At 42.1% G+C, this 24,040-nt stretch overlaps 1 protein-coding gene across 5 annotated transcripts in view; it reads left to right on the forward strand.

Annotated features, from left to right (window-relative positions):
* The first annotated feature begins 4,806 nt into the window (after window positions 1-4,806).
* The window catches only part of LOC125723342 (glutamate receptor 2-like), a 27,098-nt gene continuing 7,864 nt past the window's right edge, over window positions 4,807-24,040 (forward strand). For 3 of the 5 annotated variants that reach the window (XM_048999841.1, XM_048999837.1, XM_048999838.1), the window contains exons 1-12: window positions 4,807-5,223; window positions 5,474-5,614; window positions 14,518-14,757; window positions 18,893-19,089; window positions 19,784-19,837; window positions 20,005-20,163; window positions 20,285-20,452; window positions 20,723-20,827; window positions 21,259-21,366; window positions 21,569-21,775; window positions 22,074-22,441; window positions 23,809-24,007. In XM_048999841.1, the coding sequence (XP_048855798.1) occupies window positions 5,139-5,223; window positions 5,474-5,614; window positions 14,518-14,757; window positions 18,893-19,089; window positions 19,784-19,837; window positions 20,005-20,163; window positions 20,285-20,452; window positions 20,723-20,827; window positions 21,259-21,366; window positions 21,569-21,775; window positions 22,074-22,441; window positions 23,809-24,007 (2,031 nt within the window). In that variant the 5' untranslated portion in view covers window positions 4,807-5,138. The remainder of the gene's footprint in view (window positions 5,224-5,473; window positions 5,615-14,517; window positions 14,758-18,892; window positions 19,090-19,783; window positions 19,838-20,004; window positions 20,164-20,284; window positions 20,453-20,722; window positions 20,828-21,258; window positions 21,367-21,568; window positions 21,776-22,073; window positions 22,442-23,808; window positions 24,008-24,040) is intronic. The other 2 variants (XM_048999839.1, XM_048999840.1) reach the window with 1 other exon arrangement.

Raw genomic sequence — 24,040 nt, forward strand, 5'->3', positions numbered from 1 at the left:
GATGGCCACTGAAGACGTGACCGGGGATCCAAGCTTACAGAAACAAGATCATCTTTTCGATCATCTCTGCAGAATTTTCTGTCAAGATCAAAAGCAGGCAGCTGAGAGGAAAGTGCCTGTTTTTGTTCTGAACGGATCGTTCTTCGGGCCTGAAGGCGGTCTATCTCATACCGGGTGCACCCTAGGATAGGGGTCCGGCCTGACTGTGACCTCCCCCATTAAATAAATGGTTACTGAAAGGATGAATTGACGTTATCCTGTGGAGAAACAGCGTTTGGTTGTGATTTATTTCTGGCTTCGAAACAGCTGCCTTTTGTAAGATCTGCGAATGTTTCGTCTGAGAACACAGACGTCTACTGATAATTCTTGCATGTATCTGTAAGACTTGATTCAGGGGCTGGAGTTGAAACAAAAAGACGGCCATTTTGGTGTGTGACTGGGGGGGCGGGGGGGGGGGTGAAACATAAACCAAAATGGTGATTAGCTCAGAGTGCAGTGAAGGGGTGCTGGAAAGGACTGACTGGGTTGTGCATCATGGTCAGTGTGAATTTTTCTGAGGTTTAGAGAGAAGAGAGCTTATTTTTAATGACAGCAAAGGCAGAACCTGATATGCTGATGTTGCTGGGACACAGAGCAAGTGTGCCACATCAAGTTTCTACCACTGCCACTGGGTAGCTGTTACGCCTGAAATTTCACTGTGTATCTTCAATCATACACTCATTTATGTTCCTGTACTATGGCATTGGCTGAACTTAATCAGTGAGTGTTTTCTGTCGCTCAGAAGGATCATGGAAATTCTTTTGCTTGTCAAAGGCATAAAATGTCGATATGTGGATATGAGATTCTTCCTCACCATACTTCCTGCAGAGAGCTTTCGTAAATAAATATTGCTGATGCATAATTTCCGACCTTCAGAAAGTAGTAATGTACTCAATGACCGCAGCATCCTTCCTTCTGTGGCCGTAACCCACGAGATTATAGATTGAATATTGAATCTTGGAACTTCTGTACTTGTCCTTGATTTCCGTTGTACTGAGATCTTTCATCTTGCTGGACTCGATCTAAATAAACCAGCCGAGGCCTCCTGGTGTTATTCCCTGCCTGCTCTCCAGGGGGTAGCGTTTGCCACTCGCCTCTGGGCTGTGGCTCCCGCCTGGGCCGTCTGTCGCACTGAGGCTGCCAGGGGAAATGCTCCCCCTGAATCATGCTGGAGAGCTCTGTGACGGAGCTGAACCTCATGGCTTTTAGCGGACCCCAGTTCAAAATTCTCCTCGATCCTTGATTTCCTCCATTCTTTCCATGGTGGGGTCTCAGACGAGGGAACCCTAGTGGAGTTCATCCCTCAGACACTCGGTGGAAAACCTTCCATTCTCTTAAACCCTTTCCTCTGAATTTTTGCCTCCTCTGAAAGCTGTTTTCCACCTTTCCGTTGTGGACATTTCCTGCCTCTTCCGCTGTACCTGCCTCTCCTCCTCTCCTGGGAGGTACTTGCTCTCCTTTTCAGCCTCCTTGCACTCTACTTCTGTAGCTAATGTCTCTCTTATGGACATGACAACATCGTCTAGAGTTATTTCATCATGTTTCCTCCCCCATCTTCAACTCCTTCACTCATTATTCTGACCTTAATTTTGATGCTGATTTTGACCTTAACTTTGATTTTATCCATCTTATTCTCCATAACTTCTGGACCGAGACGAAAAGCGTCCCTCTCTTCGTAAGCTGCGCAGAGAATAAGGAGAGAATACAATTTTCTCTATTGACCTTAGGTGTTTCACAATTTGCATACTTGACCATACTTGTGTTCTCGCGTACCCGTTTTACGTCATCTTTCATTGCCAAAGACCGGTTCCAATACTAAGAACAGAAGTACAGAGGACGGTAAAAATTCCCAGATGTCGTTCTTGCCCTGAACCAAATATCTAAGATACATCGGTTCCATCCTCTCAGAACAAGAATAATCTCCTGATCCATTGCGCCCAAATTCGTTCTTGGGAGGCAAGTTAGCAAAACCAGTCTTGCCAAGTCCACAAGTACAATCTTTGCATTCTTAGTGCTGAGAAACACCCCTGGTCCAGTAGCAGTTCTGTGACATCAAAGGTTGCCATGGAAACAATTAGAATGCAAGCAGTAACATTGTATATGACATATCCATAGCTGTATATAGCTTACTTGTAGGTATGTCACGCTGCCCATGCTCACACATGCGGATCTAGAATGCCTGGTAAAGCAACATCCAGTTTCAATGCTAACGTATAATGTTGTGTTACAAAGGCAGTTATTGAAAAAGTTCATAAATAAACTTCAGTAACACAATGTAAATTTCAGAGCAGACAATGGCAATAAAGAGGTACTGAACATGATAGGCGTCTTCAGACATCTCAAAAAACACAAAGATATCTCTTGCAGTGCAGCCGGGAAATGATGGAAAAACAAACTTTCGACAGGGGTGAGGTGATATAATGATGGTGATTTATTTTGCCAAGGTGTGGTGACAGACAATAGGTGCCGCAGATAAACAGTATTATTGTTCTTCGGTTGCATGTGTTGACAATGAATAAAATCCCCTTAAAATCACGCACACATCCAGTTGGCCAAAAGTGGGAGGGATTTCTCTTTCCTCCACTCCTCCATGGTGCTTTCTGTAACCATTCCATCTCAATTTCAACCCCCTTAGGTGGTGCCTCTCATCTCTAGTCCCAAATCTTCTGCTGATATTCCCCTGCACATTAACTAGCAGTTTTCATGGTCATGTTACGAGAGCAATGGTCTCTAGTAGCGTTTGGCGATACCCAGAAAAATAATGTGCGATTGTTTAATTTACAAATAAACGATAATGTTGAAATTAATCACCAGGTTACTTGTGTGATATCGTCGATTACCTATTATATCGTCATATCGGCCAGCCCAGTACACTAGGCACCACACCTACAGTCTACCAAGATGCTTTTGTCTGTCATGGTATCTGTGTTAATCTCTGTTATAGATGTATTTTCACTGGATGTGAATTAGACATCCACTGTGTGTTTAATAAAGCATTATCCACTTGTAGCCTGTCATCTATAATCCAATGTTTTTATACCCTGCGTTTTTCATTTTGATTTAGTTACTTCATTTAACTGACAGGTTTACTCATTTATGAAGTTTATATATTTTGACTGGATCAATTCAAGTTGCATACTTTTCTGAAGCAAGCTTAAGTGGCTTGGGGCGTGGACCAGCAACCTTCAGGGGTATGGACCTCTACTACACACTGACCCATTTACTGAAATGTATATAGCTTGATGCTGTGCCACTGCAGATCTTGACCAAGCTTTTACAGTGTTTGATAGGGTCTTATTCTGTATTGTTAGGGTTCATTCGGGAGCTTTTCTTGCACAAAAATATTCTGAGTGCAGCTGGAAAAAATGATTGGTTCAGAGAGATGACCAATCAGATTATTGAGGATGTGGGCCGAGGAAACTAGAGGAAGCGGGACCAAGACATCTGATTGGTCGGTCCCATCCCCTGTGGCAGCTTGGACCCACCTCCTCTACAATCTGATTGGTTCAGAGAGATAACCAATAATTTGTCCTTCAGCCCTCAGAATATTTTTGTGTAAGTAAAACTCTCCATCCAAACTCTCCAGTTCCCACAAGCTTAGTCCTCTGGGATTTCTAGAATGGACTTCGGAACCAGTACACACAGACAAATTGCATATACAAACCGCTTTGCAAAAAAATGCCGACTGGTTCATTGGTATATTGTGTTTTGAATGCTATTTAAATAACTGAATTGTATCATACAACGAATTAGGACTCATTTCAATTGGGATTGACAAACGACTGGCTACGGATGTATAAGCTTTCTGGAATGTGTAATGGCTTCCATGGCGAGTCTGCCAAAACAATGCACTTCTTGAATGACAGGAGTTTGTATAATAGCTAAATAATTGCAAAGAAGGATTGTGTCCGTAATTACACTATCCAAGTAAAATTGTTTTGACATTCTGTACTTAAGTAGGAAACCGTCATACGGTTTTCTATGAGCGACGGCCTTGAGATTCTGGAGGCTTTAGAAAAATGCTAAAGTCCAACAACAATGGATTGTTAGCGTCTATTGTTTCCCTACACAAGGCCCTGTCCATGGTCCTACAAGTCACTATAGTTGTATGATTATGACAACTTTTGGCTTATGCCACGGTGGCAAAGGAAGTTTCGATACTTTGTTTCATGGCATATACTCTCATTTTATATCTGCTTTCTTTGAATCATTCAGTGTCCTGCTCGGAGCATAATCTTCCCAATATTTTTTTCGCTCCAAGTTACTGTACATGCCATGGTTATACCCAAACCATTTAAGTACCTGTGTCGAGTTACTCTGTCCTTTACTTGAGGGCATTTTATTCTAAATTTCCATAGAAGGTATAGCTTGCATTGGTAAGTTTTCAGGTTTAATGAGATATATTGGCTTTGACCCCCCCAATATTAAAGTTTCTTGTATGCCCTTGGATATTACACTTAAATTTAATTTCAGTCACCCATAAAATAAAGGCTTAGTTTTAATCGACCATTCTGCATCTGTTCTGGCATATAAACCTGCAGTTTATCGGTATATTGGCACATATCGATTCCCAATAAGTCTAATTTAATTTTGAAAGCCAAGGGTGCACTCCCTTGTTTGATAAAACTTGGACTTTCATCATCTCTGTCCTGTAAGAAATATTTCGTGCGTTCTTATGAAAGGATTACGCAAATCAAACATGGGCTAAACGAATGGGCAGATCCTGCTGGTCTGATGAAGAGATCTCGTCTCTACTGCCGTCTTCACGCCCTCATTGACATTCCCCCCTCGTCGGTGATGCTGAAACGGCCTCCAGTCGGCGGCGAAAAGGGGCGCAGTGCTCCTGCGTGCGAGCGTAAGTACCGATTCAGCGGGACAGCGCCGCAAAGGAACAGAGAGACAGATCCGCAGCAGCGTCCCTTCCGCTGGAGCCGGAGCTGCGCTCATTCAGCCTCAGTTACCCAGCAGCAAGACGCCACCGCTCCATACACGTTCATTATGAATAGGATGTAAAAAATAATATTCAACAAAAAAACAAACGACGATTGCTGATACCCAGGGAATATTCGGTGGATGTGGTCACAGTCTCCTCACTGGAAATGCGGAAGAGTATGCATTTTTCTGCTTGCCTAATTCTCGTGTTATGGGGACTGGCGTTTGGTGGCTCTCCCAGCGTACAGATCGGTAGGTATAAATAGGTATATTTTCGCCCTGCACGTTACTAACCTATAAACGAATCTCCATTGCGACATCTTTTCAGAAAATCCTTGATAAGATGAAAACTTGGGAAAAATATTATTTAAACGTACGGGTGATTATTTTAACGCGGTTTGGAATATTACGGATTTTAATTATAGACTGTGTGGTACATTGACACTATGCATAGCAGGTATGGCTATATGGATGTGATGTTTGATCCGTCTGTCTTCCGCAGGGGGGCTGTTTCCGAGGGGCGCCGATCAGGAGTATAGTGCATTTCGAATAGGGATGGTTCAGTTCGCCACAGCCGAGTTTAGGCTGACGCCCCATATCGACAATCTGGAAGTGGCTAACAGCTTTGCTGTCACCAATTGCTGTGAGTAACATGAATCGGATCTTCAAATGAACGCGTTGCCCGTTTGTTGCAGGGTCTCGCTACCATGCAGGCAGGTATTCATTTCCAGCCACTGATCCGTCTCCATTTAAGTTTTGCAGTATAATTTTGTATCTGAGCCAGGGGGGTTGACAGAGTTGCATCTGATTGTATGTAATATTTATCTCTGTTGTTGTCGCTCTTTATCTCCCAATTTTTTTGCAATCCATTCTACATCCACGTTTTCATCAAGTTTCCAGCAATCGCTACGCAAAACTACCATCCGCTGATCATATGACACAAGCGCCTTACGCACAGGCGATGCAGGGCAGCAATTTCGGTGTTTTGCATGGCAGGGGGACAGCAGATCCTACACATTAGCTGTACAGGACCGATGACTGGCAGGTATATGAGAGATCATGGCGAAGTTGGTTTCCACAGTAACAGTTACAGAGAGAGTCATGTTAAGGAGTCAAATAACAGGTCGGTTGGGGTCCATTTCAGACGGAATTAAACATGATAAATCATCCCACGTAGAATTGTAAAGGGCCTTTCATTTATTTGTCAGAACTAGCCATTATGATCAGATACTGCCCCTTGAAATACCTTGCTCAATCCCGTTTTACCCCCCGCACTACTACACAGATCAAACAGGGAGGATTACTCCCTGATTTCGACGATGACGTACGTTTATGTTCTGTTACTATAGATTGGTAGCATCGGCAGGTCCATAAAAGAAAACTCAAAGTCACAATTTTAGGCGGGTTAAAGGTGTGAAATTCGCTGTAGAATCGGGCCCAGCGACTGGAAGAAACACAGGGGTGTGATTGTCCTTTTTTCCACACCCACAGCGGTGTTTTCGTGGGAATTTTGTTGGCTGGTCGCAGTTCATAAAAAAATTATATGGAGGCGTTTTCAAAATGCCCTTTCATCGATGAGAAATGCTGTACCTTACTGTTTCTCGCCATTCCATTCCAGCTAAAATGATAATAGATAGATATTCCATAATAGAATTCGAAGTGACAGTTGATCCTGAATCGTCTGTAACCTATCAGGTATCTATTATGTTTTATATATATTTACGGATTAACGCACATGGAAAACACCCGCTCAAAAGAAATCAATGGGGTCTTTACAGAAACAAATTTCCTCGCTTGCAGGCCGTTTGTGTTTAAAACCGCAGCCTGTCATTGTCTCGTGCAGATGCTGATTCATGCCAGGAGTTCAGATCTGATCAGACACTTTATGTCCGCGGTGTTAACATGCATAATTACGGAGCGTAATTATGCTCATCTGATTATTGCTGCTATGGGCACTGACATTTGACTTTTGGCTGTATGTGTAGCCCAGTAAAGGCTGTCCCACCGCAGACCTAAATGTCACTCCAAAACGACCCTTATAACCCACCGATAACCTATAACAATAACAATAATAATAATAATAATAATAATAATAATACAGAAAATCAGTGCAGTTAGAGGTATGTCGTTGCTTGGGGTTTGTCTGATCATTTAAGACAAATGCATTACCATAACATTTCTACACTCCCCGGCCACGTTGTCGGCTATCCCTAAAACAATACCTAGCTTTCTTTATTTTTTATTTTGATTTTTCGCTATTACTTGCGTAGTACGTTATTAATATCACTCCACTTAGCATAACTGGACTCCTTTACTTGACCTCAAAATCAGTGATTTTGTCAATATATAGGTATAATTACTACAACATATACTTTCAATATGGTCATATTCAAAATTTCGTGCTTTCACAACAACCTCAAGTAATTAAAACGTGCTGCTTTCCCTCTTATCCTTGCTATTTTTAAAATCTTCTTATTCATGTCTATCTGTTGGTGAATTCTCTAGCAAAATATTCAACAAATACTTTGCAGTCTATAGTTGGAATGATAATCTTTGTTATCTTCCTCTAAACTAGTCTTTTACTTATATGCATTGAATCTGATTGCTAGACATGGTTTATGTTTAATGTATAAACAGACATTTACAGTAATACAACAATTTAAATCCTGTATTTTGATCATGAATTAATATCCTATTAAATAAGATGTTTGTATTTGTTGATCCTTATTAAGTTAAAATAATTTGCAACTCTCCAAGGTGATCAGATATGGCTGTCATTGAACTATACATTATGTATGGAAAGTTTAATTTATGAATCTGTGTATATTTTTTTGCTAAATATTTGTATTACGTGTTTGTTACATAGACTTTATTTAAACATCACTAGGTGGCACTGTAACTCAAAACATGTCAAAATTATGTGGAAAAGATTAAATAAGTTTTCTATGTTTTCTGTACGGTAGTCTGCAGAGGACATGCATAAACTATAATTGCGACGTGGCTTTTTTAATGCGTGCATGGACTGCTCTTCTGAAGGTTAGATGCCCTCATTCCAGCTTTGCTCAAGGAAGCGTCCATTCAGAAAGAGACACCTGAAACTAACGATTGAGTCGTGCTCCACATCACTCTCGCTGAAGGGGCCAGTAGACCACTTTCCAGGGAATTCTCAACTAAATGTTTGGCTTCGGCTAACGAGGGCGGTCTCGACAAGTCCAGAACGCCCCAGGCGATTCCCAACACCCCAGCTGCACAGGATAGACCTTGAATAGATTCACAGGACAGGAAAACTGTCACTCAAGAAGTAGGTGGACCAGCACCTTCATATGCAAATTCTGAAAGGCTCGGAAGCCCTGTGAAATTCATTCCGCTAAAATGTTACACCGAACAACCAGCGATCTCTATTCAGCTGCTCCTTAATGCGAATAAATATATATGTTATTTGTGTGATTAGCTAAATATAACCATTTCCCCTATAATGACCAGTAATCTCTGTCTTAACAAGAATACATTTAGTAGATGTTACGTGTCAGCTAAATATAACCTTTGTTCGCTATAATAATAAATAATAATCGAATATAATAAAAAATATAATAATTAATAATCCATAAATTAGAATCAGAAAAGAAGAAAATGTTACAAATGATAGGTTCCCAATGGTCTAAACGGAATGCAGATGATACATGAATTGGATCAAATGAATATATTTTGAATGGAGTCCATTGTAGGATAGTTAAGACCAGGATATGCATGCAGTGAAATATCATCATATTCTACTTATTGTGTTACTGGAATCACATACATAATCTTTTGAATGTTTTATTTAGTGGGCAGGTTTCAGGTCTGGTCATTCGAGGAACTGTTTACCTCGGACTGAAATTCAGCCTGAGCTGTAAAACTAGATGCAATAAAGAATGACTGAGGAAAAATCATGTTCTTGTGAAGAGGATGCTATTGTACAAAAGGACCTTTTCACGTACTTGCGTGAAAATATCATTTTGTTTGACGCTGTACGTAGAGGTCAGAATCAATATTACTGGCGGCACAGGTTCGTGGCGGACGTTGTTTTCTCGGTGTGTAGTCTGGCTGTGACATCGCGTGAATGAAAAGCTCTTGTCAGTCCAAAAATCACTTCGGGAGGCGTCAGGGATGTTGACGAAGCAGCTCAGTTGTGTCTTATCAGCTGTTCCATAACTGGAACACATGAAAAAATAGTTGGCACCACAAGCGATTAAGAAATAACCCGTCTCTCTGCTCAGAAAAATGATGGCTATATTTCAGTCAACGTGTTGTGCTATATTTTTCATGTCATTGCATTCAAAAGCTGCCTTTTTTCACAGATTTAAGAATAGCTTGCCTGGTGGTCTAGAGGCCATCAGGAATATTCAAGCTCGCCAGCAGTTCCTCCTACCTTCTCAAACGTAACGATATTGTAGAATAACGTACCTATGTAGGGCGTTGTTGATCTGTCCATCTGTTACAGCAGACAGAGATCTATAGCAAATGCGCTACAGGGGATAAGCTTACTCAGTGTTTCGGATGGTTAATAGGCATAATGAAGCAGATGAACTTAAGGTTAAATCTGTGTGCAAATATCTTAATTTTTCAAATAAAAAAAACATACAAGGTTAATGAGGTGAAAAATAAATGTGCTTTGTCATACGTACACATAGTACATTTACATCACATTTATTTATTTTGCAGATGTACAGGCAAGCAAAGCTTGGGGTCAGAGTACAGGCTCCTGGAGCAGCTGGGTTTAAAGGCGGTGATATGATTACTCAGCAGGCCAGGGGATTTGAACACATGACATTCAGGGTACGGGCAGAGTTCGCTGGCCTAAATGCATGTCTTTGGACTGTGGGAGTTAACCAAAATACCTGGAGAAGACCGACATAACATGAGAACATTCAGACTCCACCCACATGAGGGTGCTAGGCAATAGTGCTACACAATGACCTTCTCAACCCTCCCTACTGACTTTATTCATTTGAAATATTCTGTTTTGCCAATGCTGTATTTAATATTTTGCCATTTTGTTGTGAAGTCCTTTACTTCAATACATGAACTCTAGACAAACTCTAGTGGTCCTTTCGTGCATTTTTAATAAGCGGCCAACCAATCAGGATTGTCGCGCTGCAGAATCTGAAGCACTGATTGGAAAACGCCCTAACAGAGATACTGGTTTAGCCAAATATAGAAAGAATTAACCGTATCATCTTAGTATGAAAGCCATCTGCAGTCTGACAGTATCGGTTATTTTGTACGTCAGTAGTTGGTAGGACTAAAATGAATCAATCAGATGTGCAGGAGCATTAAAGAATATTTCTGGAGGGCTGTCCATAGTGCAGTGACACTAAATGGTCTCTTTGAATAGCACAAATGCTGGTTAAATGACAAATCAATGATCCAGGCAAAATCTCAGATAGGGCAGCCATTTCTCATGCCTGATTGTAATGGTACGGTTACATTTTGACTGATTAAAATGTATGGCGGAATAAGCGATGCCCACACTTAGCGGTTCACCGATGTGGAAATTTTGGCTGATACCGATGACCATTATATATCTGTCTAATATTACAGATGCCGATAACTGGTTAACCTCGGAGCTTCAGAAACCTGTAGTGAAACTGATGTTGGTGACATTGCCTCATAAGTTCTCCTGAATGTGTGTAGCAACCACATCATATAATACTGGCAGGGAGACACCTTCTCCCCAATACCGATTTGTTAACCGAAATATCGTATATATATTCCATGCAGAAAATGTAAGCATTTGAAAACCAGCAAGCTCCTATGCTGATCTATGATCAGATTTCCCAACCCCAGTTCGAGAATTAACCAGTATAATTAGGTCTTGGGTCTGCAACTGCTTGGTGCAAAACTAGTGAACACTCAACCAATCCAAGAAACCACAATTTAGAATTCACTGGCAGATCCAATCAGATGTGTGCGATAGGCATTGATTGGCATAAATTACACAGCGTACTGCGTGCTTGATCGTAGCGCTAAACTCCCACCAACATCAGCGAGCAGAAATATGGACAAATTCTTGGTACCTACCAGACCAAGCAGCACCGGCTTCTGCTGAATGTTCTTCTGAACCTAAGAGACGATATAAAAGGATGTATGACCCAAATTTTCTCAAGTATAGCTTTACTTACACCGCTAAACACGGTGAACATGACCCCATTGTTTGTTCTGTGCGATGAACTGTTTGCAGAGGCATTTAGAAGTTGATTTTCCATTATTATTATTACAATATATAAACCCATTTTCCCACTTAAAATGTTAGAATGGCTTATTATATGAGTATAATTTGTTTTCAGTTGTCAAACTGTAGTAAGCGTGATGTTAATTTTGACCTGTACTTGGTATGGGGCCGTGAGTGAGCTGGCATGGCATGGAATGAGGTGTTTCTGTGGGACAGTGGGGCTGTGCGTGCCGCCCTATAGCCAGTGCCAGGCTAGGGGCAGAAAGCTCGTAGAAACCCGCATGACCCTGGCAGGTGAAAAACAGCATGAACTTCCCTATGAGGTCAAATCTGGATGCAAACTAGTAAGTGTGATCTCAAGTGTTCGAGCAAGCAAGTGTCCACTCTCATTGCAGTTCCCATAAACATCGTACATTGATCCATCAGCACTTCTTCAGTTGAAACCCGTGGCCGTCCTGGACCATATCCCAGGAAGCATAGAGCTCAAAGCACGTGACACCCTGGGTGGCATGACAGTCCACAGCAAGATGCTCACACACACAATACAAGTATGGGCGATTTAGAGACACCAACTCACCAAAGTGCATATTTTTAGACTGTAGGAGGGAGAAACTGAAATGACTGAGGTGTATTAATATTGCATGTTGTTATAAAATATCTGTGTATGTTCTGGCTACATCTTCTGTCTAGATCAGTTATGGTTTGCTTTTTGAAAAGTTTTATGGGCTGATTTGACAACATTTACACTGGCCAAGTAAACGATGAAATCGCATGGATATTGTAAGCGTGATAATGGCTGGTCTGTGGGTGACGTACCAGGGATTCGGTGCTGGGGAAGTGAATCTTCTTCTGCTAAATGTGACACAAATTATTGCAAAAAAATGTGTACTTCCTTTCCAGTGTCGTGCCTCTTGCAGTTCAGGCTAAGTAATCCACCTGAAGCTAAGCAGCTTTGGGCCTGACCAGTACTTGACTGGGAGACCAACTAGGAAGGCTGGGTTCCTCCTGGAGCAGGTGTTGGTGTGGCCAACGCGTTAACCCATCCTGGGGTCAGTGTGGATCCCAATGCCCCAGTGCAGTGATGGGGACACCGTGCTGTAAAAATTGTGGCGTCCTTAGGACGGGACGTGAAACTGAGGTCCTGACTCTCTGAGGCCATAAAAGATCCCTGGGCATCTTTTGAAAGAGTAGGACTGGTACCCAGATGTCCTGGCTAAAATTGCCCACTGTGGCCCTATCAAACCCAGACTCCCAATCACCCCCTATATCTAAACTGGTGAATTCTCTCTTGCCCCTTCACCACTTTAGCTGCCGTGTGGTGGGTGTACTGGTGCAGAATGGCTGCCGTTGCATCATCCAGGTAGATGCTGCACAGTGCTGGTGGTTGAAGTGGCTTGAAAGGCACTATATAAATGTAACTTTAATTCATCCATTTATTCAGTGTTGTAATGAAGACAAGGTTAGTTAAAGCTGAATAGGATTTGTTTTAAAAAAATGCATTTACAGTAACTAAGCGTGCATGTAGTAAAACAAATACACAAACTTTACTGGGTCACAACTTGATCAATGATGGAGTGACCTACTGTAAGAGGATTATGGGTAATGACATATTAGAAATGTTTCAATGGTGTGTTATAGGAAGAAAGCAGTACTATTTTGTATATACACACAGAGAGAGCATGTTGTAGCATGTTAAGCCTGTTGGAAATGGTGTAGTGGGGGCTCTGAGGCTAGGGATCTGTGCCAGCAATCAGAAGGTTGCTGGATCAAATCCCCTGAATGTCAGCAGTGATCCTACTCTGTTGGGCCCTTGAATGAGGCCCTTAACTGCAATTGCTTCATTGTGGGTATGATGTTAATCTACATCCTGCGCTGTAAGGAGGTCTTTCTGCTTCCAGGGAAATCTGGGGCCTGGTGGCAGGATTGGACCTCCAACCACTGGAGGGAGAAACAAACTCTCACTGGTTCTTTCGGAGTTGCGTGGTGTTGAGGTATCACCCACCACACAGCAGCGCTCAGGTTCTCATTCCTGAGGTGGTTCGTTATGTGGTGGGTGTGGCAGTGCACTGTAATCAGCATGTACCCCTTACGTCTCTCTGTTGGGAATCACAAAAAAACATAATTTGTGCTGCTTGAGCTGACATATCAGGACAGCTAAATATATACATTTGATATCACTCCGGTAGGAACAGGAGGTGATGCTGTACCTTTTGGGAATGGTGTGGGGGCCAGCGACACCAGTGCTTAAGTACGTAGCGTCTTTCAAAAGTTCTCACCAATGTTTATCTTCGTCTTTTTCTAAATGTGCATCTGCTTGCTTGATTGATGAGATTAAGCAAAATCAAGGTTAAAATAACAAGGCAGCAGGTCTACTTCTGCAGAAACCTCACAGAAGGTACACACAGTCCCACTGGTGTAGAAAAGATGTAGAAGGTCAATGAAGGAAGCTTCAGAAGTGTCAAGCATTATGTCATAATATACTATAGATATAGGTATTATACTCGACTTGCGCAGTATCTAATTGTTCATACCACCATAACGTCCAGACATTATATCACAGAATTCAGTATTTTGATAGTATTTTTGAAAGCTATCCCACCGATAAATTTTGCCAAACTAAATTTATTATCGCGGTATACCCAAATTACCGGAGGATACCGTATTACCATAATACCACTTTAGCCTGTATTAAACCATCAAGTCGGGCTTCCAAACTAGCATTTCCAGTAGGAAGGTAAGTAGCTATGGAGGAGAAACAATATGAATTACGCTGTACACTCTCGAAAAAGGCTCTACAATTTAATGGGCAATCACATCATAATGAAAACAGAAATGTTACCTTGTATATTTCAATGGCAGATCCTTTAACAAAAAGAGAAACGGCAGGCAGCAATCGAATAATTTTGGGGGCAGGGGACGTCAGTATTTCGACCAACGTAATTCCATATCAGTTTCAGTGCTGTGGTTGATGTTTGAATGGCAGGGGGAAACTTTAATTTTATTGGTCGGTGTCAGAAAGACAAGAATTCCAAGCCTATTGTTTAGTCCTGGGGGAAATGAATCTATAATTAGCAGGTTTAAATATATTCGCCAGTCAATAAGCCTGACTGCACCGAAACGGCCACAGTGTAGATTCATAGACAGTATCCAAAATTGCCGATTTTTCTTGAACAGGTTTGAATGTTATTGTCATAATGAATCGCCTGTGCAGCGTTTTTTCGTTGATCATGTAAATATACTCGCCTTTCTGTTTAATGCGTGGCGCTATGTATATACAGTATGACAACCCAGTGACTTGGATAAAAGTAACGCAAATGTATTTTCTTTTTTTGCAGTCTGTTCACAGTACTCAAGGGGTGTTTATGCCATTTTCGGATTTTACGACAAGAAGTCGGTGAACACGATAACGTCGTTTTGCGAAACGCTGCACGTCTCCTTTATAACGCCAAGCTTCCCTGTGGATGGATTACAGCAGTTTATTTTACAAATGCGACCAGACATCAAAGGACCTCTTCTCAGTTTGATAGAGTACTATAAATGGGAAAAGTTTGCCTATCTGTACGACAGTGACAGAGGTAAGTCACTAATTAATTACTTATTCATTACTTGCCCCGCCCCAATTCCCTGTTGGCCCTCCCCTTGTCCATATATGGCTGTATAAGACACTACAGAACACACCGTTTGTGGACTTGAATGAACAGACTATTAACAAATCTGTGTGTTATTACTAATTAATTTGTGATGTATCATACTCAGAACATTCTTAACATTCTTCAAAAACATGGTTTTAGCTTTCTTATAAACACAGTGCAGTCTTCCAGTGAATGCTAATGTTCTTGACAAGCAGAAAAACACGGAATGTTATATGTAGCTTACTTTGAATATACTGATGCTTATTGATTTCATCAAACGTCTTCTGCTGTGTGTTATAACCCTGGCTGATAAACAAGCAGAATTGCCAAACCTGTTCACTGAAAACATCATTATTGCACACAAATATCCAGAATGAAAAACGACCAGCGTAACTTCAACCTACGGGCATAGAAACTTACAGTGGATCAATAATGGTGTTCTAAATTTCAATATTTGGATAAATGTCTGTCACAAAGAAATATAGTTTGGTTAATGTTTGCTGAGAAGTTGTTTAGTCAGCTGGAAATTGTGTGCAATACTCCAGTCGATGCTACATTTTGTCGTTAGATAAATAACTATTGCTTATTTGGTAATGTTGCTTTACACATGCTACTTTTATAAAAACAATAATATGCATGAAGACTTTGTTCTGATCAGTTTTGCAACTTTGTATTTTTAGTCATACGATATCAGCATACGGTCAGGAATGCTCTATGACTCTCGTCATTATTAGCATTAAGTTATGCTTAAGTTCGCTCCTTTGCTTAGTTGCTTTTAATATTTTTTGCTGATTTTGCCTTTCCTGCTGCAGCAGGAACACGGCCTGGCTGTGATATTGCCTGGGAAGAAATTGAATTTAATGTTGCGTGAACAGCCCTGCTCGTTTTTATTAAAACACATATTTACTCAGCCAAAACAAGCAATGCCCGTTTAACATTAATTTCTCTGTTTATTTTAGCCGTAACTTTTTTTCTTCTGATGCAGTAAAAATGCCCGCGTAGATGATGATAGTTCTATAACTGTTATCAAAATAACTCATGCATAAAATAGCTAAATAATCTGTCATATACTTCTGTATTACAATAACGTTTCCAGTATTGTGATTTGTAATTCTAATATTAGATTTACAAAAAAAGAAAATCATTTGCGTATATTGCATATATCATTGAAATGGAGACAAACAGCATGAAATGAAAATATTCTTTGTCTAATTTACTCTGAATATGTGATTGTTAGAAGTGAAGATGAAGCAGATGTTCTAGGCTGAGGGGTGAACCTACTCCTTCATTGGTTGATAATTGTTAATTACTTTTGTTAATTTATGATGCCTGAATGGAACAGAACGGGATCTTTCGATTTCTTATGAGGACAGGGAGGTTTGCATCCATTTAACCCCTTTGTCACACAGCTGTTTGGGGGGAGATGTGTGTCTCAGAGAGTTAGGCCTATGTGCATGTCATCAGAAGGTTGCTGGTTTGAGTCCCACCCCCAGCAGGATTATAATATCTCTTAAAATGCTCTGGGGCATTGTATAAATGACCTGACCCTGCACTCAGGCCCTAAGCCTCAATCTCAACTGTACGTGTGCATTCAAATGTAGTTGCACAAATGACATATTTCATTGTTGTTCTTATGAAGGAACTCTCACCACTAGGATTACACATCCATCCATTCCATTTCTGTAACCACTTGCCCTATTCAGGGTCGCCAGGGGTCTGGAACCTATCCCGGAGGCTATGGGCACAAGGCAGAGAACAACCCCACTTGGAGCGCCAGCCCATCGCAGGGCATAGGGATCACACATTTTTCCAAAATTCAGCACAGACATACACTTGCCCATTGAGATGCGAGGCTATGCTGTCCTGAGAGGAAAGTCCTGGCAGATGCAAAGAGCAGAAGCTGATAGCGTTGCCCCAGCTTGGCCATCGCTTAATTGCCGTTTCACTGTGCTGTGGCAAATGATCAAGTACAGTCTCATTCAAAGCTGCTGACAAGTAGCCGCAGTCCTGCCCTGAAGCGGTAGTGTGCGGTGAGTGGGCGGTTTGCAGCCCACTGGGTGAGGAATCTGTGCCCATATCCGGACGGTCCTGTGCTCAAGTCCAGTAGCTGGCATTGTCATCGTATCGCCATTGGGCCCTTAACACCAATTGCCCCTGTAACCCTGGCTGACCCTACTCTCTGATACTCGCTTGTATGTCGTTTTGGATAAAAGCATCTGCCGTGTAAATAAATATAAGTAAGCTGCTCTGCTACATTGGAGCATCAGATCTGTTCAATACGAGCATCTTCTGTTGGGTCGATGCTGGACATTCAGTGCTGACAGCGGCAACATGCTGATGCTTGTACCCAAATCATAGCCGCATATCATCACGAATCAGGCCCTATTTTACGTATGATATTCACCTGACTTTGTGTTGCATCATTTCTAAAACAATGCACGGTTCTTGTACCATGAACAGTATACCAGTTTCTTTACATCTTTATTCTTTTTCACATGTTTAGCAAATTGATCAAAACTTACATACAATTACATACAAAGTTTAACAAACAATTAGTCTTCTGTCATCATTCTTTGTGAAATCTGTACAGTTTTAATGCTTCCTCATAGGATCTTTACGTCGTTCTTTCCTATTTTCCGATTCTGCCCGTTAAAAGGTGCACAGCATTTCATTAGACGCTTAGCTATAAATGTGGATTTGGTGTGAGGTATGAGGCTGGTTGAAGATTGACTGATGAACGCAGTGACCATAAATATCACCGAGGAGATTTTGAATAATGTTCTACTCAGCATGATTAGGAAAACACTGACATTGAACTGTTATTCAGAATATCAATATTATATATATCGTTGCCAAGTTTTGATCCCTTATTCTCGCGCTCAGTGTATTTCTGGTATGACTAACACGGGATTTATGTTTTTTTTTTTTCCTGAGGACCGGGCTCACCTGTCAGGTTTAGCATCATGTGGTATCTCACTGTCTGTAAATGCGAGCTTCCAAGCCCTAGAAACGAGGCCAGCCGTGCCGCACATGATTCAGTGAGACAGAATGTGGCCCTTGGACACGCTCCCGCTCAGCGGGGTATCGGCAGCTCATGACAGCATGGCAGCTCGGCCGCTTCCGCGTTGACGAGGGCAGCTTCGTCGGACCTGTTCGGCTTTCTTCGCCGAAGCTCCGAAATGGGCCGATATACATCTTTACCACGACTAAAACCGTGTTTTAAAACCGTCTTTGCTTAAGCTTTAATGTCGCGTCTGGGTACCATTTAATTTTTTAATGACTTTTTTTTTATCCTGTGAGGATCGGCTTTAATAAATAGCTCAATCTCGCCGCGTGGAGCCGCTACGCTTTGTTGCGTCTCTCGCCGCTCATTGGCTGACTGCGGCAGAATGTTGAGTAATTGTGGGAAGTGTATGAATGGATTATCCGGGTCGGGGGAATGCGGGGGGAAATAGCTAAATAAATTAGATTCATTATCACACTGGTGAATGAGGCACAGGTACCGTGAAAATTACTTCAGTCTCCTGTCTAAGGGGTGATTAAATTAGGTTTTTGGAGGTGGAGGATGGCCCTTTGGGAGTGATTCAGTCTAACCGCTACATCGCCGTAGATCCTTAGATTTGTGGGGAGCATTAAACGCCTTTACCTCTAGAAATATGTGCTTCACATCACTACATTGTCTATATTTGATTGGTAGCTTTTTGTGTTTCTAGCGGTTACTCATATACAGTTTGGTATTTCTGTTTATTCATGTGTCTGTCTTTCTGAAAAGTCCTAAATATAATAGCTCTATGTCATTTAAACCTACCAGACCTTCCTAAAATCCTCTTCCTCTAATGTTTTACTATGAATGCGAATATACAACCGGTCGTTAAACATTCAGATGCATTTGGCATGAAACAAACAAACATGTTATATCTGGAGACAACGTGTCCAAAAGCAATACACAGGACAGCCGAACAGATGCATTTCCATAATATCTGCTTGTTTACTGGAACATATTGCACTCGCAATGCCTGATTGGCGGCCCAATGCGCGATGGCAGCTACGCAACACAGAGCGTGTCATTTGTGGCCAGGCCTCTCCACGCTTCAGGTGGTTCTGGACACCGCCGCTGAGAGGAAGTGGCAGGTGACCGCCATCAATGTGGGCAACCTCAAGGACGAGAGGAAGGACGAGGCCTACCGCTCGCTCTTCCAGGACCTCGAGATCAAGAAGGAAAGGCGGGTCATTCTGGACTGTGAACAAGACAAGGTCAAAGACATCATGGACCAGGTGAGGAATTTGTTCGATTGTGCTTTCGCTGTGTGTTGATACCATTTCAAATGATGCTGAAATGCGAGACTTCTTGTAAAGGAATTCTTTCATTTTGTTTGTTTTTCGTTTATATTCTTTCATTTTGTTTGTTTTTCGTTTATATTCTTTCATTTTGTTTGTTTTTCGTTTATATTCTTTCATTTTGTTTGTTTTTTTTGTTTATTATGGTATCTAAACGTGTCATTAAAAAGCCATAGAAGGTTCAGTCACACTATAATAGGTTACTGTGTGCATAAACACGTCGATGTAATATTCTTGTAATAATTCAGCAAAAATGACTTTGGACGCATCTAGAAGTCTGCTGAAAAAGAAAATAAAATTGCTCTCCACTTTGCAGTAACAGTATTTAAGGTTATTTATGGGTTGCAACGTCTTTATCTGTAGTTTCTATGGGTTGCCACCGGTTTGTCTACTGTGCACAAAATGTTCAATAGCTGAAGCTCTGTGAAGCCACAATTAGATCTGCAGTAATATCCTCTCGTAGGTTTTGTAGAAGCAGGCGCATATCATCCCACTAAATTCTTCAGTATGGTGCCAATGATTAGTAGCTCCAAACAGAAAATTGGATCCTTCCAGATGTACTTGGCTACTGCTGAAATATAGCATTTTTTTTTGCTATTGCTAACTTTGATCTCTATGCTTGCCTTTTTAGGTTATCACGATTGGACGACACGTTAAGGGATATCATTACATCATTGCAAACTTGGTAGTCCATTTCTTCCCTGGATATTTTCAGAAGCAGATACTTCGATTCTAAAGTTCAAGGAATCGTTGATGAAATCGTTAAACATTACGAAACAAAATTACCAGCCGTTAGATAAGGAATAAGTGTTTAATGCACATTTTCTCTTAACTTTCTTTCTTCTTCCCCAGGGCTTCATAGATGGAGATTTATCAAAAATTCAGTATGGAGGCGCGAACGTATCCGGATTTCAGCTTGTGGATTTTGACAATCCTGTAGTGGCCAAATTTGATCAGAGATGGGAGGCTTTAGAGGAGAAGGAGTATCCGGGATCTGACAGCAGAATTCGGGTGAGACATTTTGGATCTGTTCTGGCATCAGTTTTACGTACTTAAGACTTGAGTTCGTGACTTTGGGTCTTACACGGTCCCTGTCCTCTACCCCCCATCTCCCACCCACTCACCGGCACAGTACACATCTGCGTTGACCTACGACTCCGTGCTGGTGATGACCGAGGCGTTCCGTCACCTGCACAAGCAGAAGATCGACATCACCAGGAGGGGAAATAATGGCGACTGCCTGGCCAATCCCGCCGTTCCCTGGGTACAGGGCGTGGAAATAGAACGGGCGCTCAAACAGGTGATGTGGGCCCATCTCCTGTGCTTTAGTTGGCCCTATTAACGCGCTATCTGGTGAGGTAATGAGCGCAGTAGCGCTTAGGGAGCCCTCTGATGAGGAGAAGGCTTTTTAAGCTTCTCTGGATAAACACACAGGCCCGCTGTGCGACTCGCTTTACCGCTTCGTGTCCTCGCTCCCTGGGAAGGGAAAACAAGGGCCGCTCGTGGAGGAGGGGGGGCATATGTGCCGCTTGACAGGAAGCACTATTACCAAATTATCCCTGCCAAACAGGTTCGTGTGGAGGGCCTAACTGGGAACATCCAGTTTGACGTAAACGGCAGAAGGATCAACTACACAGTTGGCATCATGGAGTTGAAAAACAATGGTCCCGTAAAGGTAAAATCTTATTTTGGCCTTGGATGACAAAGAGTCTGACAAACCTGCAGCTGTTATTACTGTGTCCCAATGCTTCTTATTACTTTATTTTTACCCTATTCTCCAGAGAGCAAATTAGTTGATTCATTCGATTAATGTTCACTATTGCCAATCCTAATGATGAATTAATTTCATTCATCAATACGTTTCTTTGCAGGGCCGGATCGGCTTTTTCAGGGGCCCTAGGCAGCCCCATAGCCAGAATAAAGGGGGGGGATTGGGTCCTCTGCGATAGATTTGGCCAATCGGGGGAAGGGGGCGGTCCCGTTTGGGAGATTTCACCTAGATTGACTATACTTGGATCGGCCCTGCTTCTGTATTTGCAGTGTCCTATTGTACGGTGTTTGTTTATACGTGTATGTTTATGAATATGAGTATTTGTTTGATTTCAGATTGGATATTGGAACGAGGTTGACAAAATGGTCGTGATAAAATCCGAAATGGGCGGAAACGACTCGTTGGGAATGGACAACAAGACTGTAGTCGTGACCACGATTTTGGTAATAGGTTGTTTCTCAGCTTTGTCTGGGTGATTCTGGGGGGAGGGGGGCTGTCCACACCCGTGGAATGTTATTCAGGCTGTATGAGGGAAATCATGAGATTCCAGAACCAACAGTCATGGCACGGTTGCTTCTCCCCATGTATAAAAAAACGAGACCGTAATGCAATATTTGTGGGATGTTTGTTTGTATTTCCTTTTAGGAAGCTCCTTACGTGATGCTTAAGAAGAACTCTGAACTGTTCATCGACAATGACAGATACGAGGGCTACTGCGTGGATCTTGCTGCTGAGATAGCGAAACACTGCGGATTCAAGTACCAGCTGAGGATAGTGGCTGATGGGAAATACGGAGCCAGAGATGCAGAGACAAAGATCTGGAATGGGATGGTTGGAGAGTTAGTGTATGGGGTGAGGGGCAAACTCGGTATCAACATGACGCCACCACTGCGATGTAATACACACGTGCACCAGCTTATGATTCATTTGCACACTTTAATTTAAAATATTTGCCTGTGATTAAGGAGACGAAGGGAATAAAAGGAACTGTACTGTTGTCTGCTTGACAAACACTTACGTTATTTAAATTCATTGATAGCGGCTTTGGGTGAATTGACTAAAATCTCTCAAGAAATGTGAACCGCACATCTTGTGACCTGGGTGGTCCTATATTTCAGAGATCTGAACGTTCCTCCCCTTTTAATTGCAGAAAGCAGACATAGCCGTGGCTCCGTTAACGATCACCTTGGTACGAGAAGAAGTGATTGACTTTTCGAAGCCTTTCATGAGTCTGGGAATCTCCATCATGATTAAGAAGCCCCAGAAATCCAAACCAGGAGTGTTCTCCTTCTTGGACCCCTTGGCTTATGAGATCTGGATGTGCATCGTGTTCGCTTACATCGGCGTCAGCGTGGTCCTCTTCCTGGTCAGCCGCTTCAGCCCCTATGAGTGGCATACCGAGGAGTACGAAGATGGACAGATGCCAACTACCGAATCGACTAACGAGTTTGGGATATTTAATAGTCTCTGGTTTTCCCTTGGTGCCTTTATGCGGCAAGGATGTGATATCTCGCCAAGGTTGGTCTCTCGTGCTTCTCGACTTCCTGCATGTAAGGTTTGCAGCTGGTTTTATGGCAGATATTTAATTACCTCCTGCAAATCCTCCTTTGTATGGAAGCCATTCTTCGCTAAGGACTAGAGGTTTGGACCAAACCTTAACGTAGACCAGACACAGTACAAGACATATTCTGTTGAGGTGACCTTCTTAATTTTGACTCCGATTGAGTGTTCCTTCTCTCAGCATTTATACATTAAATCCAGGCTGCTAGACGCATGAAATTTGCTCCTTGGAGGGTTATCGTGTTTTTATTGCATATTCCCGACGTTCAGCCTTGCAGCACCGTCTCCTAGACCTGCTATTGGTTCCGTGATGAATGTCAACACCTACCTTCTTCCCTCAGTTGGCTTAATAACCTCCAGCTCCAGGGGTGCGAGCCAGACCTGGCACTGCTTGCGTTATCCTCCATGATGTTTGCTAGCACCACCATTTTGTTTAGAGCAACCAAAACCACAGAAAGAGCACCTTATGACTTTCCAACTAACATGTTATTATACAAGCATTTTACATTTGATCCCATAACATAGACCTTTCGGCCAATAAATGCAGCTTGACGGTAACTTATGCCAAGGGTTTTATTTTACTTAGCAGCAGTTTTCAGCTTCCTGTGATGTTTTTTTTTCCCAGTATACATCAGGCAAATTAATTTATTTTTTCACGTTAGCTGTGCTTTTCCAGACCTTATCTGCAAACTGTCGGTTAACATTCCGATCCGAAGGGGGAAACGATCAGACGAGTGATGACTTGTTCCCGTTACATCATGGCCGCTTTATAAGTTCCAGTTTACTGTCAAAGTCTGTGCTGTTGTGTGCTTTATGTCATAGCTAAGCTCAGCCTTGACAGCATCACCTTCCGTGATACTTTTTGTCTCGACAAGTTCTCTGTTCCACACACACGCTCCACGCTTTCATCCTGACCTACATATAGATGCATATTTGTTACTTTTGGCCGTTTCATTTTTGCGTGTGTTTACAATTTTTTTTTAAATATTTTGTTCACTGTATAGCTGGCCATAGAGTTACTGTTTTTTTGTGATATTGTTACTTCATCTCTGAATTTGATTAGTTATATCTTTGCTTCACAGTGTCTTTCGTGTTGTTTATATTCACCGTTTATGCTTGGAAATAAATCCTGCGGGGTTAATGGTTTTGTGCCATGGTAGGGACTGGAAATGCGTGGCTGGCCGTTGGTTTCAGTGAGACTTTCTTGAAATCCTGCATGAACTGCTTCTCTTTGCTAATTGTTCTGCGTGTCTGGATTCCTGCGAACCTACTAACCCTTTGACTTCTCCTTCATCCCTGTGAATTCATCCCACGTCTGTCAATAGATCCCTCTCTGGCCGCATTGTTGGTGGCGTGTGGTGGTTCTTTACCCTGATCATTATATCGTCCTACACGGCTAACTTAGCTGCCTTCCTGACCGTCGAGAGGATGGTGTCGCCCATTGAGAGTGCAGAGGACCTAGCTAAGCAAACAGAGATTGCTTACGGAACGCTAGACTCAGGCTCAACCAAAGAATTCTTTAGGGTAAGCGGCATTTCCTTACACTTCGATTGGTGC

The sequence above is a fragment of the Brienomyrus brachyistius genome, unplaced genomic scaffold, assembly GCF_023856365.1.
Source record: "Brienomyrus brachyistius isolate T26 unplaced genomic scaffold, BBRACH_0.4 scaffold47, whole genome shotgun sequence".
In the NCBI taxonomy this organism is placed as follows: Eukaryota; Metazoa; Chordata; class Actinopteri; order Osteoglossiformes; family Mormyridae; genus Brienomyrus; species Brienomyrus brachyistius.